This window comes from Rhinopithecus roxellana, chromosome 19 (genome assembly GCF_007565055.1).
Source record: "Rhinopithecus roxellana isolate Shanxi Qingling chromosome 19, ASM756505v1, whole genome shotgun sequence".
Lineage (NCBI taxonomy): Eukaryota > Metazoa > Chordata > Mammalia > Primates > Cercopithecidae > Rhinopithecus > Rhinopithecus roxellana.
In genome coordinates, this window is record NC_044567.1 from 27,295,046 (window position 1) to 27,311,516 (window position 16,471).

The 16,471-nt window shown below is 49.1% G+C and overlaps 1 protein-coding gene across 4 annotated transcripts in view; it reads right to left on the reverse strand.

Moving 5' to 3' along the window:
* Positions 1 to 4,713: 4,713 nt before the first annotated feature.
* Positions 4,714 to 16,471, reverse strand: part of AKAP1 (A-kinase anchoring protein 1) — a 36,688-nt gene continuing 24,930 nt past the window's right edge. For all 4 annotated transcript variants that reach the window (XM_030923173.1, XM_010380644.2, XM_030923172.1 and 1 more), the window contains 9 exons: positions 15,906 to 16,039; positions 14,146 to 14,272; positions 13,443 to 13,570; positions 11,424 to 11,601; positions 9,802 to 9,952; positions 9,137 to 9,204; positions 7,608 to 7,681; positions 7,017 to 7,079; positions 4,714 to 5,832 (listed from right to left, as the gene is read on the reverse strand). In XM_030923173.1, coding sequence (XP_030779033.1) covers positions 5,758 to 5,832; positions 7,017 to 7,079; positions 7,608 to 7,681; positions 9,137 to 9,204; positions 9,802 to 9,952; positions 11,424 to 11,601; positions 13,443 to 13,570; positions 14,146 to 14,272; positions 15,906 to 16,039 — 998 coding nt within the window. In that variant the 3' untranslated portion in view covers positions 4,714 to 5,757. The remainder of the gene's footprint in view (positions 5,833 to 7,016; positions 7,080 to 7,607; positions 7,682 to 9,136; positions 9,205 to 9,801; positions 9,953 to 11,423; positions 11,602 to 13,442; positions 13,571 to 14,145; positions 14,273 to 15,905; positions 16,040 to 16,471) is intronic.

Consider the following 16,471-nt stretch of genomic DNA (forward strand, 5'->3'; position numbering starts at 1 on the left):
CATCACATGCAAGCAAAGACAGAGTCTGGAGTGCTGAAGACCCGGGTTCAAGTCTGGCTCTGCTGATTTGAAGCCTCAGTTTCCTTTCCACCTCATCAGCAATTGCCAGGATCCCATTAGAAAGCGGGAGAAGGCACCCACTCAGGAAGCACCATCTGCATCAAGATCATCAAACTCTGCTCCCAAAACAGAGAAACTCCCTAAAGGCTCAATGCAAGTTTAATCTTTGAAGCACCCAGCAGGATGCAGGCGCTCAATGGAGAGAAAGAAATCAGTGGGAGCAGTCAGGGCTCCTGCCTGTCACCAAGCCAGGGAGGCCGGGGAAAGACAAGAAATCCATCCCAGCTCCAGGTAGGAGGTATCCACCTTCCTTGCCCAGAGCATCAGGGCTTCTCAAATACCGTCTGTCCCCACCAGATGTCAGTTGGGCCTATTTCTAGCAAGAAACAGCCAAGATCTCTCTTAGATGATTTGCTTTGTAAAAATACAAGTCAGCCTCGTTAAGAGGAATCTTCAGGAAGGCTCTTATTCACAGATCAGTCAAAAGTCAAACCTGGCAAGCATGTCAGCACTCACCTAATCTACCCCCACTGTTTACAGATGGGGTTATGAGAAGAGAGGGCGAGGAGCTTGTGAGCTTGTCCCCAGTCAGGCATAAGAACATGGTACCCTGGCAGCTTCTATGGCCAGAGCTCTGAGCCCTTGGAGGAAAGCTGTGGGACCCTAGAATGGCAGGCCATGGGGAACACACAAGCCCCAAACCTTGGAGGCTCATGTGAGATGTTTCACAAACCACACACCCATGAGGGCTGGCTGCAGCCCTGTTCCATGTCATCTTCAAACCGGGACCCAGGCGGGTGGATGGTGTCTACCTGGCATGTGGCCGATGCTGGTGCAGAGGGAGAAGAAAAGTGAACCACATTCTGGCTCCAGGCATCTGCCTAGGTGACTCGTGCCACCTTTACCCCTCTTCCACTGACCAGAATGAGTCCATGCCTGAGTCCAACAAAACTAGGATGTACACTCCTACCGTGAGGAAGACAGAATTTTTGGCAAGGAGACATCCAGTCTACCAGAGATGCCCAGCTAAACTACAAAAAGATAAATGTGTTGATGTACAAGGTCTCATATATGCTCTGATAACAACAAAAATTTCAGGGCTGGGTGCAGTGGCTTGTGTCTGTAATCCCAGCACTTTGCGGGGCTGAGGTGGCGGAGATCGCTTGGGGCCAGGAGATCAAGACCAGCCTGGGCAACATGGCAGACCCCATCTCTACAAAAAAAATGAAAAAACAAATTAGTTGGGTGTGGTGGCATGCGCCTGTGCTCCCAGCTACTCAGGAGGCTGAGGGGGGAGGATTGCTTGAGCCAGGGAGTTCGAGGCTGCAATAAGCTGACCGCACCATTGCACTCCAGTCTGGACAGCAGGTTGAGACCCTGTATTTAAAAAATAAAAATAAAAATAAAAATAAAAAAGCCACAGGGAAGGAGAGGGCAAGAAAGGAAAACAATAAATTTAAATATTTTATACACCCAACTTCATAGATTATTAAAACTTTATACCAACTCAATAGTGTGCATTATTTTCAAATACCAACAGAATATTTAGTATGGTCCCCTTCCCTGCAAAATGATTCTAAAGTTCATCTGGAAAAATAAATGTGCAAAAGAACATACAACTTTTTGAATAAGGAAGAACATAAATAAGGCTGTCAGAATCAGTGTGATGCTGATCAGTGCAATAGTCTAGGCCTACACTGTCCCAACGTGGTAGCCACAAGCCACATGTGGCTATCAAGCCCTTGACATGTGGCCAGCCTGAACAGAGGTATGCTGAAGTATAAAATGCACACTGGACTGAGTGGGAAAAACACCGTAAAACAACTCATTAATACGTTTCATATCCATTACCTGCTGAAATGATATGACTTAAAATATTATGAAAATTAATTTCATCTGTTTCTTTGCACTTTTTAATTGTGGCTCCTAGAAAGTTTTAAATTACAGATGTGGCTCATATATTTCTATTGGACACTGCTGGTCTAGGAACAGACCCAGATTTTCCATCCATATCCTTTATAATATTTCCCAATGGAAACTTAGAGGTTTGTTTTTGGGTTTGTTTTTTGTTTTTTGTTTTTTGAGACAGTTTGGCTCTGTCACCCAGGCTAGAGTCCAGTGGTATGATCTTAGCTCACTGCAACCTCCGCCTTCTAGGTTCAAGCGATTCTCCCGTCTCAGCTTCTCAAGCAGCTGGGATGACAGGTGTATGCCACCATGCCTAATTTTTCTCCTATTTTTAATAGAGATGGAGTTTTCGCTACGTTGGCCTGGCTGGTTTCGAACTCCTGGCCTCAAGTGATCCACCCGCCTCAGCCTCCCAAAATGCTGGGATTACAGGCGCGATCCACCGCACCTGGCCAGTTTTCCTTGTTTTACATTACCACAGTTTCAAAATGTCCACTCTTTGGCCCTAGCTGCTGTGAGTGTCTCTCGGCTTTATGTTACTTAGATTTAAATTTTCCATAAAAGCAAAATCATTGATGTCTCCTGTCATGGTATCTTTCCCACTCTAAGTTCCAAAGCTTTCCCATGGACTGATCATTTAATCACTGTGGCATTTATTTGGGGATGTGGACTGGGCCAAGATGAATCCATGCTGCTTTAGGAGTGGTGGTGAAGAGCACCTGGCCTGGGGTAGCAGCCTGGTTTTTAGTTTCAGCTCTGCTCTAACCACAAACCACTTTCCAAAGTCACCATATTCTATCTCTTGGGTCTGCTCATCTACGGAGTCCCTGCCTCCCTGGGTTGTGTCAAGGACTCAGTGTTACCTGTAAAAGACAGCACCTGACATACAGTAAGCACTCCCTAACTCTAGCTACAACTCTCATTTTATCTTAGAACTGACATTAGTTATCGTCTGACAGATGTTGATGTCTACAAGTGGTTACCTGAGGTTGTACAAGGTATACCAGTAACCCTAGAACCCATCCTCCACGATGATGCCCCAGAGACCAGAGGGGCGGTACTGATACCAACACCTGCAGTGAGAACAGGGTGGAAGCTCTAGCCTCCTGCGTCCAGCAAACCACCTCTCTCCCCTACACCGTGGGCAGATTACCAGATCTCTCACCAGCACTGGCTTCTCCTGTGAGTTTCCAATTCACACCAAGACACCCCCTGGATGCCCCACAGGTAATTAAAAGAGGGTGTCTCAAATGCACTTGCCCAGGCAGCTGACTTGCGGAGGGATGGAGCGAGGACCTCCATAAATCTGCTCCTCCTTGAGAACAATGAGATATCTGGCAAAATGGTTAGAAGTCAAGGTTTTCAGAACTCTGGAAATTAATCAAAGACCCATAACAATCTGAGAAGCATTTATTCGAGGAGTACAAGTCCTTCACCAGCCTCCAACTTGCTCTTCCTCTGGCATTCCAAACTGAGTTTAATGGAGGCACCCTTGCAGGGTAGGACTCTAAGGCCTGGGAGTCCCGAGTAGCAGCCCATCCCGCTCATGAAAGCACAGGGGGCTTTATCTGAGGATCCTGACTTCATCACATCTTGTCTGCCCCAGGCTCCATCCCAGAAGAATCCTTTTCTTGTGTCTACACTTCCACCTCACCCATCCTTTTCCCTGCACCAGAATCACGTTTTAATGTTTGAAACCCCTCAATGGTTCCCTGGAGATAAAAGCTCAACCTGCACACCAGGCTCTGTGCGTATTTCCTAAGTTAGTCGGAAGGCTTCCATAGACCTTTTCATGCTCCAGCAATGCTGGATTATAGAGGAAAGGCTTAGACCTGGGTGTATGGTGACTTGGCCAAAGTCACACCCAATTCCTGCCAGGACTTAAAGCCAACAGTGGCTAAGAACTGCAGGCGAGCTCCCTGAAACCAAGCCCTGTAGAAGCAGAGGGCATTTCCATGATTAAATTGCCTTATGAGGTTATCTCATCTTACAGATGAGGGAAACGGAGGCTGTTAACCACACAGGTGAGAACCTGGATGGAGGGGAAGATGGGCACCTGACAATGGTCACAGCTCAGACTCTTGGGGCTGCAGTCTTCCGCCAGGACAGAGAGATGGGAAGGAGAACAAGCCAGCTGGGTTGGAACTGGGAGGAACTCCCAGGAGTGGTTGTGCGGTGGGGAGAATACCTCCAATCTGAATGACCCTCAGGCTACATTAGCTCTCTAAAGACTAGAGCTCAAGCTCAACAGCCCTGCAGCCAGAGGCCTCAAACGTAGGGGGCTGGGGCAGGGCACTGGGGTAGGCCTGGGCAGCAGTGGCCAGCGCCTTCTTTAAGAGCAGGGGCTATTAAATTGAGGCAGTATCTCTTCCCATACGTAATGATGTATTTCTTACATCATTCTCATCACTATAGTAGATTAAATAACTTCATGAATCTATTAAGAATGACAACCAAAGAAGGCACAACCTGTTTTAGAAGCCAGTGCTTTAAACTGAGTCTGGCTCGTTAATATGCAGTGAAGGAAGTCAGAGGACACTTGGCTGCCACCTGGTGGAACAAGGAGAGAGAAGAAAAGGCCAGATAGAAATTTCTGGCCAAACTGTCTTCAAAAAACCACGGGTCTCCTGTAGAGGTGGTTGTGTGGGACCTGTGATCCAGCTCGCCACACTCACCAACCCCCTCTTGACTCTCCACCCCTCCCCAGTTCTTCACCACTGGAAAAAAATGGACTCAAAGCTATAGTTCATACAATTGAAGATTTATGTAAGTTTAAGTGACTTAAGTTACTTATTTTTAAACTGCACAATGCTGAAGCCAGTCTAAAAAAGAATCAAACACACCACTGCAAGTTAATTCAATGAGTTACTTTTTTTTTTTTTTTTTTTTTTAACAGATTTGTACAGCAAAAAGTTCCCAGATCACAGTCTCTACCATACAGTCAACCGTCCAGTGCGCAGGAAGCCACAGGGGCCCTGGCCAGAGGGGCCAAGGGTGGCAGCTGCACTGCGGAGTTGACTTCTACTTACAGGTGATATGTGGCTGGAAAAATCTTGAGTTCCCTTTGTTCTCCAGTGTATCTTGTACAAAATATTACATTTGTTTAAACACATATTTACAGAGTTTGCACAAATAGAAAATGGGTACAAATTACAACCAGGCTTCGCAGGATACCAGTTCCCCTCCCCACTGACCAAGGTCAGGAGTGATGACCACTTCATATTTACAGTTGCAATTTAAAAAGTCTGTATTTAGAGACCTAGATGAAGTTTATAAAAACTGGTTAAATATCATCAATTCATTTATGTAAGCTGTACAAGTAGTGGATACCAATTAGTCAGTTCATGTCTTGCTCCCTGAAGAAAGATTTGAAGTAAAAGAAACCCTCTCAAGCAAGCAACACACATCCCTGGCCTGTCTGCCAGTTTGTTTGGATTTTGCCGGGGAAGGAGATAGAAGGAAGAAGGGAATGGAACAGGGGAAGAGGACAATCTGGTTGAGACTGCTTCTATTCTTTTCTTTTTTTTTTTTTAAACAGCTGAGAACCAGGATAAGCCAGCTGGCTTGTTAAACACTATCCTTTAGCTTTGAGAAGAGAACCAACCCATAGTTTCATCCTTTTTTCTCAGAGACAAAACGTCTTCTCAATAGGACTACAGTATGGAGGAAGAAAGGACTTTCTGGAGAGGGCAATGTTTGTTATTCTGATGTTAATCTTTGACTTGAGTGCCAAGCCCAGTTTCAACAGTGCAAAAAAAGACTCTCAGGAAACAGCATGGGGAACCGGGGTCAAAGGCTTGCGTAGTAGCTGTCTACCCACTGGGCAAGGCCTCGCTCCACCAGGGACCGGTTTATCAACACCACCTAGAAAAGAAAGTTCCCTTAAAGCTTTGTCCATGACACCTTGGGGCCATGTCCCAAGCCAACATGAGCTCTCCCCTCCCCAGTTGCCACTGCAGGCAAGAGATGTACAAGACTAACAGTGTAGCCTGGACGCAATGGCTCATGCCTGTAATCCCAGCACTTTGGGAGGCTGAGGCAGGTGGATCACCTGAGGTCAGGAGTTCAAGACCAGCCTGACCAACATGGTGAAATCCCGCCTCTACTAAAAATACAAAAATTAGCCAGGCGTGGTGACACATGCCTGTAATCCCAGCTGCTTGGGAGGCTGAGGCAGGAGAATCATTTGAACCCAGGAGACAGACGTTGCAATGAACCAAGATCACGCCACTGCATTCCAGCCTGGACAACAAGAGCGAGACTCTGTCTCCAAAAAAAAAAAACGAGTAACAGGGTGGGGGACATGGCTTGTGTTCTAGCCAACAGGAACATTTATTTAAGTGTTCTGTTGGCTGCTGTGGCATGAGGATAGGTGTTTGTTTGTTTGTTTTCTGAGACAGAGTCTTGCTGTCACCCAGGCTGGAATGCAGTGGCGCGATCTTGGTTCATTGCAACCTCTATCTCCTGGGTTCAAATGATTCTCCTGCCTCAGCCTCCCAAGCAGCTGGGATCACAGGTGTGCATCACCACACCCAGCAGATTTTTGTATTTTTAGTAGAGATGGGGGTCTTGCCATGTTGGCCAGGCTGGTCTCAAACTCCTGACCTCAAGTGATCTGTCCGTCTCGGCCTCCCAAAGTGCTGGGATTACAGGGGTGAGCCACTGTACCTGGCCAGGATAGGCTTTTTAATATGCTGAAGAAATCTAAGCTTTCATACCATAAGATAGAAGACAGAAAAACCCAACCTACGGAAGGTCCCAGAAAGTCTCACACCTTGGCACTATTGACATTTGGGGTTGGATAATTCTTTGCTGTGGGGCGCTGTCCTGAATACTATGGGATGTTTAGAGGCATCCCTGGCCTCTACTCACTAGAGGACACTGACACCACCACCCCTAATCAGGATATCCAAAGTGTCCCCTGGGAGGTGCTTGTCTACAGTTATATCCTCTGATTAACTCAAGAGGAAACAAACCCCAGGACCAGCTCTTAATCAATCCATTACTTCGGGTCAGCAACACAGAAAGAAAAGAAGGGCAGAACTTACTTCATCTCCAACCACACTCCACAGCTGAATCAGAGGAAGACCAGTTGGACTGTAACTTGTCACCTGAAGAAGTGGGGAGGGGGGAGTATGATCTGGTTAGGTTTTGTGTCCCCACTCAAATATCATCTTGAATTGTAATCTCCATAATCCCCATGTTTCGAGGGAAAGACCTGGTGGGAGGTGATTGGATCATGAGGCAGTGTGCCCATGCTGTTCTCGTGATAGTGAGTTCTCACGAGATCAGATGGTTTTATAAGTATCTGACAGTTCCTCCTTCACATACTGTCTCTTGCCTGCCCGTCATGTAAGACGTGCCTCTTCCCTTTCTGCCATGATTGTAAGTTTCCTGAGGTCTCCCCAGGCCCGCAGAACTGTGAGTCAATTAAACCTCTTTCCTTTATAGATTATTCAGCCCCAGGTATTTCTTTATGCAATGTGAGAACAGACTAATATCAAGTATTAGCTACTTCATGCACCTTTCCTTAAATACTACTGGTCAATCCAGGGCCAAGCCATGGGAAAGAAGGCATTGAAAGGTCAGTTCCCAAGAACCCAGCCAGCCTGCCTCCCCTACCCTCACGAACCACACACCTGAGCAAGCAGTGCTGTATTCCCTGTCATCTCGCTCATGGCGGCATCTGCTTCAGGTGAAAACTGGTCATCGTCTTCAGGAGGAAAAGGAAAAGCAGCATTTAGGCTGTCACTGAGGCAAGGCACCCTTGTCATATACGTAAGTTTCAGGTGCATTCCAAGTAGAATGCTTCAGATGCTGTGGGACTGCAGTGGGGAGATCCACCCGAGTCAGGGAGAGAGCCTAGGCCTCCATACGACTCCCAGTGGATAAACTCAGGGCCGCTGTAGCATGTTGCCCACTGGAGCACAGACAACAGATGGACAGAAACTCTTGCCTTCACCACCAACATCACCACCAATACCACCAGCAGCAGCAGCACCACCACCACCACCATCAACTCGGGCGCTGGCAATGCAGAGCATATAGTATGTGTTCTTCCACCAAATTAGTAACATGCAGTGCTATCCCCACTTTACAGGAGAGAACACTGAGGCAAAGGTGGATTCCTGAAGGTCAACCAGTTCCCAAGTGGTGAAGGTGGGAATCAAACCCAGGCAGTTGGCCACACAGCCCAATAAGGGCAGCCACTCAGAGGGGGCAAGGTGCTGCAGCAGCATTCAGCTTTGCTGGGTTACAAAAGTTAACATAGAACAATACACCCAAGGCAAGCAGTGGTAAGGATGGGAGAGACAGGGGTTTACCAAGGAAGATCTGGGAAAATCTTACTAAGGAGAAGGAGTTTCAGCTGGGTCTGGACAGATCGCTTAGAAGGACAGAAGCAGAGAGGAAGGAGGGGCAACAGCAATAAAAGAAGCAAAACAAAGATCTTGCCCTAGTGCTCCCTCTGAGCCGACTCCAGCTAGACTGTAGTATTTCTAACGCATTTAATTGCTTAAGACAAGCAAGAAGAAGATCAGAAGGGGCAAACCTGGGGAGGGAATGGGATGAGATGAACTATCACCTACAAATACAAAATTCCTAGCCATAAACAGCTGCCATTTCATCACCCTCTACACACCAGACCTTAGGTTTATGTAATTCTCACAGCCAGCATCAAAGACAGGTACCATTCCCATGTTCTGGGGTGAAAGTTGAGGCTAAGTAATTTGCCCAAGATTTTGCCAGTCCTCTTCCCTCTGACAATGCTTTCACAGTCTAAGACACCAGATAGGGTGTCCCCACTGTGTCCTGTGGAGCTATGGCCTGGCTGAGCAGTACAGCACACCCTCTACCACCGGGGCTAAGACTTTGGGTCTGGACTATAATCTGGAAAGTGCCTTTGTTGGAAGCCCTTCAGTGCCTGAGGTCTGAGTACAGTCTAGAGCAGTGGATCTCAAAGGATCAGCAGCACTGGTCTCACCTGGGAACTTGATAGCAATGTAAGTTCCTGGGCCTAAGCCCAGATCTATTCAATCAGAAGCTCTTGAGTGGCAGCAACCTATGTTAGCATAAGTCCTCCCGGTGAGAACGGAGGCTCTGAGAGAGAAAGACCTACTCTTGACAACTGTCCCCAACAATCCCCCAAGCCAGAGGCCCCAGTTGTTACCTGACAGGGGCATCACGCTGTCCAGAAGGACTTCTGCTCCCTGAAATGGCAGGGTGACAAAGTCAGACCTGGGAAGGCAAGAAAGGAACAAGTTTAACATGGACATGAAGGCTGACTCCACTCCAAGCCAGTATTCATCTTTGTACAGTGACGCCCACAACCTGGAATGCAGCAAAGCAGCGGGTTCGTACTTTGCAGCAGGCCATGGCTCACGGCACACCCAAACACAGACAGCCGGCCCTGCTGCAAGCCTGACCTCAGAGGGACTTCCTACAGCAAATTCCTAAAAAGGAGCCCGCTTTACTTTTTTCCTTTTTTGTTGTTGTTGTAGAGATGAGGTCTTGCTATACTGCCCAGGCTGGTCCTGAACTCCTGCGCTCAAGTGACCCTCTCAAAGCGCTGGGATTTGCAGCAGGCCACCACGCCTGCCCCAGCTTCCCTTTTGAAGGATGATGCCGAGGATTCTTCCACAAGACAGGCCTTCTGACTCAGTTTGGCTGAGCGAGTAATGGAGTTTGTTTCTATCAGACTCCGCTAAAACACAGTAAGCAGCAGGAGAGAAGAATTAACCCTCACCCAAGCCCTGGCACAACTGACCCAGCCATGCAGAGATCACACATCCCAGACAAGCAGGGCGTAGGCCTGTCTGAGGCATCTCCGCTCACCTGATTTGCCGAAGCACGTCTACTTTCACCCTCTTATATCCGCCGTAGTCCACGTATCGAATCTCCACTTCGTTGGTCTCCTCGTAGGAGGCAACCACTTGGGCTCGCCACCACGCCCCGTCCGCACCAGGGGCGGCACAGATGACCGTTACTGCAGGGCAGGGAGCGGAGTGTGTGGAATGCCTGGCCCAGGACAGGGAACCAAGGGCCACCTGGCCACTACCCACCTCCCTGCGTTATTTCTCAGAGACCTGCACCTCCGCAGTGCAGGGGACAGGAACAGCAACCGGCCCCAAGCAAAGCTTCCCCCAAGCCCAAGACCAGCTGAGGGAAGAACCTGGATGTGAGAAGTTCAGCCTAGCAAGTGTGCTGCCCCCAAGGCCATCCAGACTGAAAAGCATTCAGTCTAGGTCCGTTACTCCAAAACTTACTGGGACCCAAGAGGGACACAAATGAATAGGAATAAACCAAGTAAACACAGCACTCAGGAATGGGGGCCAGGGCCAGCCTTATATTTAAGAGAAAGCCCCTGAAGAAATCAAGTGCAGCGGATCTTGGCATCCTCGTACCTAGGGTGTGCTCCAGCCCACAACTCAGCTGGAGAGCTTGACCAGAAGGGGCCTCCTGGGCCTAAACCCCCTTCTTCTAACCTTTGCCTCTGGAAGGTGCTGAGAGCACCTGGGCAGTCGCCCAGGATCAAGGGGTCACTAACCCACTGTAGGTCAGAGGCAGATGAGACCATGAGGTAAAGGTTCCCAGCAGCACCCCAACAGCTCCCCCAGGCTGGCCAGGATGAGGACGTGTGACATGAGGCTGACTGTGCTGGGTCCTGACCCTTAGAGAGAACCCCTGGCAGTTACCCCTCAGACACCAGTTCAGTCTTTACTGCTGGATTAAGGCAACTTTAGAGAAGCTGATGAAAACTAAATCCTTATCCTTCCAAAAGGAAAAGAGTAACACACAAAAAGCTACAGATCACTTCAAAAGTTTTCTACTGCACTGAGGGACCCCGCCAGCCCCTGGTGAGGAATGGGTTATGTTCTGACATTTGATCCTCTCTGATAAGGACAACAAAGATAATAATGACAAAGGCTGGGCTCAAACCCCAGATCCTGCTCACTTGGGCAAGTCACTTGAGGCTCAGTTTTCTCATCTGTTAAACACAGATGACCCAACACACTGCACAGGCTTGTTGGACTTAGGGATTTTTTTATGGTAACCAGTATATGCATCAAGTGCTTTATATGTAACACATACAGTATTCAACACTAATTCCTGGAACAAGTGGGTATCACCCCCTTTAACAGATAATAAATAGGTGGCAGATACTGTGACACTGGCTTTGAGGGAAAAAAAAAGAAAAAATTAAAAAACAATTTATGGCAGAGCTGGGATCTGAATCCCTGTGTCAAAACTCTACTCCAACACCCATCACTCTGCCAGCCAGTGGAAACCCCAGCTCTGCCTCGCCAGGAAACCCACCCCAGCTCCATAACAATGGCAAGAATTGAAGGACGCTGCTTCCATGAAGGATCCCAGAACAGCCTCCTCCTGATCAGGATCCAGGGCAGAACAGGCCACCCCAGGGGTCCCCCTTCCCGAACCCTCAGGGCGCTGCTTACTTTCCACCGGGGTGGGCAAGGTGGGGATTCCAGGCTGAGAGTAGCAGAGGTACATCTGCTGGTCAAGGCTGCGCAGCGCGTGGAAGGTAGGGTGTGTGTGCTGCTGCACGAACAGGTGCCCGGCGTTGACCTGGTTGACCACAATGACCTCCACGGTGATGCCATCAGGCAGCATGAGCTGTATAGAGGGGAAGGGGCAGCGGTCATTGAAACAATCCCTCTCATCTCATCTTTGAATAAGTCCCGAGGCCCAAGGGCAAGTCTCTGGGCTGGCACATCTTTGAAAAGGGCAACTCAAGACAACATGGCACCCAGAAGGCAGAGGCTGAAGGACTACTTTAACAATAGAAAATGTGCAACACCCCTGTGGCTGTTGTCCTGCAATACTATGAGCAGCCCTTAGGGACAGTCTCACCTCAGGGCCAGGCAGGGAGGGTCCCACAGATACTGGGCAACAAAGAAGCAACTGCGGAGGTAGTGCTGGGCCTTACACAGGCCTGGCAGGGTCCACCTACCAGTGGTGCCCTCCCTCCCACTTCCACTGATGAATCTGTAAGACCCAGGGAGGGCAAACACAGGAATGAGGTGGCCACTGAGAACAGGACTCCTGAAAATAAGCAGTAGGCAGGCCCTCAGGCCCTTTAGCCAACTCCTGTGGACTGGCAGCTGACCCCAGGAGCCTATGATCTGACAGCATCCACACTGCCTTCCCAAGAGCAAGCAGTGGCCTCAGGTCAGGTTGGTGGTCAAGGTCTAGCAGAGTCTGCTTCCTACTTGCTCTCCCTCCTGCTGCTTACCCTCCTGAGGTCAGGAGTTCAAGATCAGCCTGGCAAATGTGGTGAAATCCCATCTCTACTAAAAATACAAAAATTAGCCGGGCATGGTGGAGCACACCTATAATCCCAGCTACTCAGGAGGTTGGGGCAGGATAATCGATTGAACCTGGTGGGCAGAGGTTGCAGTGAGCCAAGATCATGCCACTGTACTCCAGACTGGGCAACACAGTAAGACTCTGTCTCAAAAAAAAAAAAAAGAAAAAGAAAAAAAGAGAGTCTAGGACCGAGCCTCCTGGGAAAAAAACTCTTGATTCAGGAGTAAAGCATAAAGTGGTATTTAGCCCACTCTCAAATATCCACAGGAAAAAGACATCCCGATCCTTTCTCTCCAGTCCAAGGGCCTTTGCAAAGGGGAAGACACAAAATTGAAATGCCTATCATCCTTTAAAAAAACAAACAAACAAACAGGAAAAAAAAAAAACACCCAGGAGGGCAATTTCCTTGGAGCAGCACAGTCAAGCCCATCTGTGTAAAATGTAGTCTTTGGTCCACAGAACTCTGCAATTCTACTCCCGGTGAGATGAGGCCCTACTAGGGTCAGAGGTATACTGCAGGATATGGGCAACGGCCCTGAGAGACCCTGCAGTCAGCCGCACACAGGAGCCCCGGAGATGGCAGCTCTTCCCTCTGCCAAACTCCTGGGGCAACCTCCAAAGAGTCACTGGGCTTCCAGGCCTGGTGGGAAGTATTCATTCTTCTTTGCAATTTAGGCACCTCCTGGGGAGGGGGAAGGGGAAGGAGATCCTTCACCAGGGCCACTGCTAAGGCCTGACTCAACCAGAAGAAAGAACAAGCACCATCCAAACCCATGATACTAGTCCCACTCAGGTCTCAGGTGTTGAATGGCAACCCTGGACACACCCAATCTCCTGGCTGAACTACACCATCCTTTCTAAGCAAATGCCTAGAAAATTTAAAAGGTGCCCAGGCAGCAGAGCCAAGGAAAGTGGTCCTCCCACATGGGGACCAAGAGGCCTCTGGTTTCCTGCGAGGACTATCACCACCTAACCCCTGTCCCCAGAACACAATCCCATAGCAGAACCGACAGTGGAGGCCAGAGGGGAGAGGGCACAGGCACTCATGTGCACTTGGCCTTCTTAGCCTGAGGTCTGGGGAGTTTCTTGTTTGGGGCAGGTTTCGGGGAAAGAGGCAAGAAGTCCGGATCACCCAGTAGCATGCTCACCCAGGATGTCATTGGCAGAGAAGGCAGCGCCAGTGAAGGCAATGGGGGAGCGTAGATATTGGTGAGGTTCAGCTCCTTGAACTTCTTCCCAATCAAATTCAGCGCTTTGTCTACATGATGCTGAGAGCCTAAATAGAGGATGGGGGCAGGACACACAATCACTATAAGAGGAAAGTCACACACACACTCACAAAAACACAGCCACATACCCTACTCCACTGGACTTTGCATCTCTGAAGAGTTCCAAAGTGCATCTCTGAAGTACCAAAACACTTAAGCTCTGCTTTAGGAAGAAAGGCATCGAAGCCTTTCAAATGATACCTCTGTCATTATGATCCATGCTTTCCATGCAACAGGAAGAGGTAGGCAGCTGGGAAAACACCAAAGGGGAATTGTACACAGCGCACTACTGCTTTGAGAGGAGGCTTTATGGGGTGGTGGGCACTGTGAACCCAGGACCCAGGCCCCGCCCAACCAAGCACCCACACTTCTCCTGGCCAAAGATCAGAGTAGGGAGGGACCTAAGTCTCCCGCAGGCACCTGAAATGGGGGAAAGGCTGGAGGGAAGACACCCAAGGCTCCCTTCCCTGGGATGAGAAGTAGGGTTTCCTGTTCCAAAAAGATAGCAATTGAAACTCAGATGCTAGTCACTTCGATTTAATATTTCAGGTAAGAGGCAACACAAGCAGCAGATGCTACTGACCTTCTATGTGGCAGATCTGGACGCTCTGGGTGTAAGGCAGGGTTGAAATGTAGATCTTGGCACCAGATGTTTGCTTCAGAAAACTCACATACCGCCCCTGCTTGCCAATTAGCCGACCGACTAAGTGCTTCCAGAAAGAGAAAAAGAGTTGAGAGGATTAACGGGAAACCAATTCCCTGGACACCCAAAGACCTACTTCTGTTTTACACAAGATCACGCTCAAACATATTAGCTGTTACCATGTCAGCATTTATTTTCCAGGACTATTCTAAGCACTTACACTTACTCATAGTACCTATGAAACACAGATAACTTTATCACCATTCTGTAGACCGGGATACAAGCCCAGAGAGGCTAAGGGACTACCTTAAGGTCACACAGCTGCTAACCAGGAAGTTGAACCAGGCAGTCTGGCTCCAGGACCAAGCAGTTCCCATTTCATCCCAAAAATGTGGCCCAGACCCAGAAAGCCGCAAAGGGAGCAGCATCTTCTCCTCTAAAACCCATGCTGAGAAGTTTTGCCAGCACACGATTTCTCGTGCCCCTCTCCCTCAGGTCTACTCAGATCCAAAGATAAAGGGGCTCGATTTGAAAATGAAGGTCTAAGAACCCTGGGCTCCCACTGCCAAGTGACAGCAGGTTGGAGCCTGCAGAGCAGGAGGCACGCAGAAGTGCCCAGTGCGCCAGAGTTCAAGGCGGACAGAAGGAGCCAAACTTAACCCTTACATAAGACGGGCTCCCACACAACCCCCAACGACCCCCTCCCAGAGGAGCTACTGGGGACATGGTCCCTCCTCAGGCACAGCCTTTCTCGTCAAGCCCTCTGTAACCACTGAAGGAAACGCAGGCAGGATGGGTAAGGACCCTCCAGGGAGGAAACCACCAAGAGAGCTGGCGGCCCAGGGTCAAAACAGCCACTCCGACCCAGAGTTCAGACCAAGTCAAATCTCCACCCCAGCACAGAGCCCAGGGCCCTGGGAGAATGCGATCTGACAAATTATTTCCAAGCCCCAGAGATAAACATCAAGATCAAGCTAATATGTTGTAAGTTCTAACAGCAAGAAGCTCGAAACCACTTAAGCACTCAGGAATGGGGGACTGATGAAGTAAACTGACATTCACACAATGAATAATGCAGTTACAATTACATTTTCAAAGAATAACACACAAAAATTAAATTGTTAAATATTTAAAGTATTAATTAAAGTGACATAATCTCAGTTTTGTTTAAAAACCACAGGGTGCCAGATGAGAAGGAAATAAAAGTCTTTCACAGTCACTCTCAAGGGTAGGATTAGAGCTGATTTTTATTTTCTGCATATATTTCTATACTTTTCAAGTTCTCTAAAATATGGATTTATGCTTTGCTCAATTATAAAATATACTTTACGTTGGAGCACTTAAGCAGAGCTCAGTGAAGGGATTCTGGCTGGCCCCCACGGCCTCAGTGTTTTTTTCCAAATAGATCTCAGCCCCAGAATATGCAAGAACCACCCCCAAGGGAGAGACACACAGGCCTGCGAGTTTGAGAAGTACAAGAATAAGATGCTCCTGGAGGCAGCCGGAGGAATTCCATGTTGCAAGAAGCTCTCTGAGCCTTGGCAAAGTGTAGTGTGTCCTTTCCCCGCAGCCTTTGGCTGACCCAGGGGTCCTTCTGGTTTACTGTCCCTCTCCCAGCTCCCTCCCCCAGGTCTAATGGCCCTGGCCCCAGGGAGCTTTGCGGGTTACCATGGAACCAGCCTGGGGGACTCCACCCCTACCTTTGGCACCTCGATCTCCCAGATGATGAGGTCGACCTTCTTAGGGTTGGAGCCTGCCTGGGCATTTTGGAAGCTCTCAGTCTTCTTGAGACTGCAACAGCTATCCACGGAATCCATGCTGTTCCTGTCAGAACCTGCAGGGGAGGAAGCAGCAGGCGCGCACACACACAGACCCCAGCTCAGAGCAGCCAGTAACCCAGAACTTCCCAAACTCACATTCCCGGGAGGCCCTGCCCCACACCCGCTCCTCAAGCTTGGCAGGTGACTGTCAACTTACAGTCTAGAAGGCTCAGAACAACCCCAATGAAAGGAGGACTGGGGGTGTCGATACACCTAATTTTAGCCTGCCACTTACAGTCCCACTTGCTTAATTGGCAGCCGCACCCAGCCACAGCTGCTGGAGCAGAGACACAAGTGGTGAACTGGGAAGGGACAGACTGCGCCCAGGGAAGGGGAGCCCACAGGGCAGGGGAAGAGACATGCTTGAGGTCCACATGGTCCTGAGAGCCAGACTGATGGACTGCAAACACCTTGACACCCTTCCAACTATCCTACCCTCTCAGTCC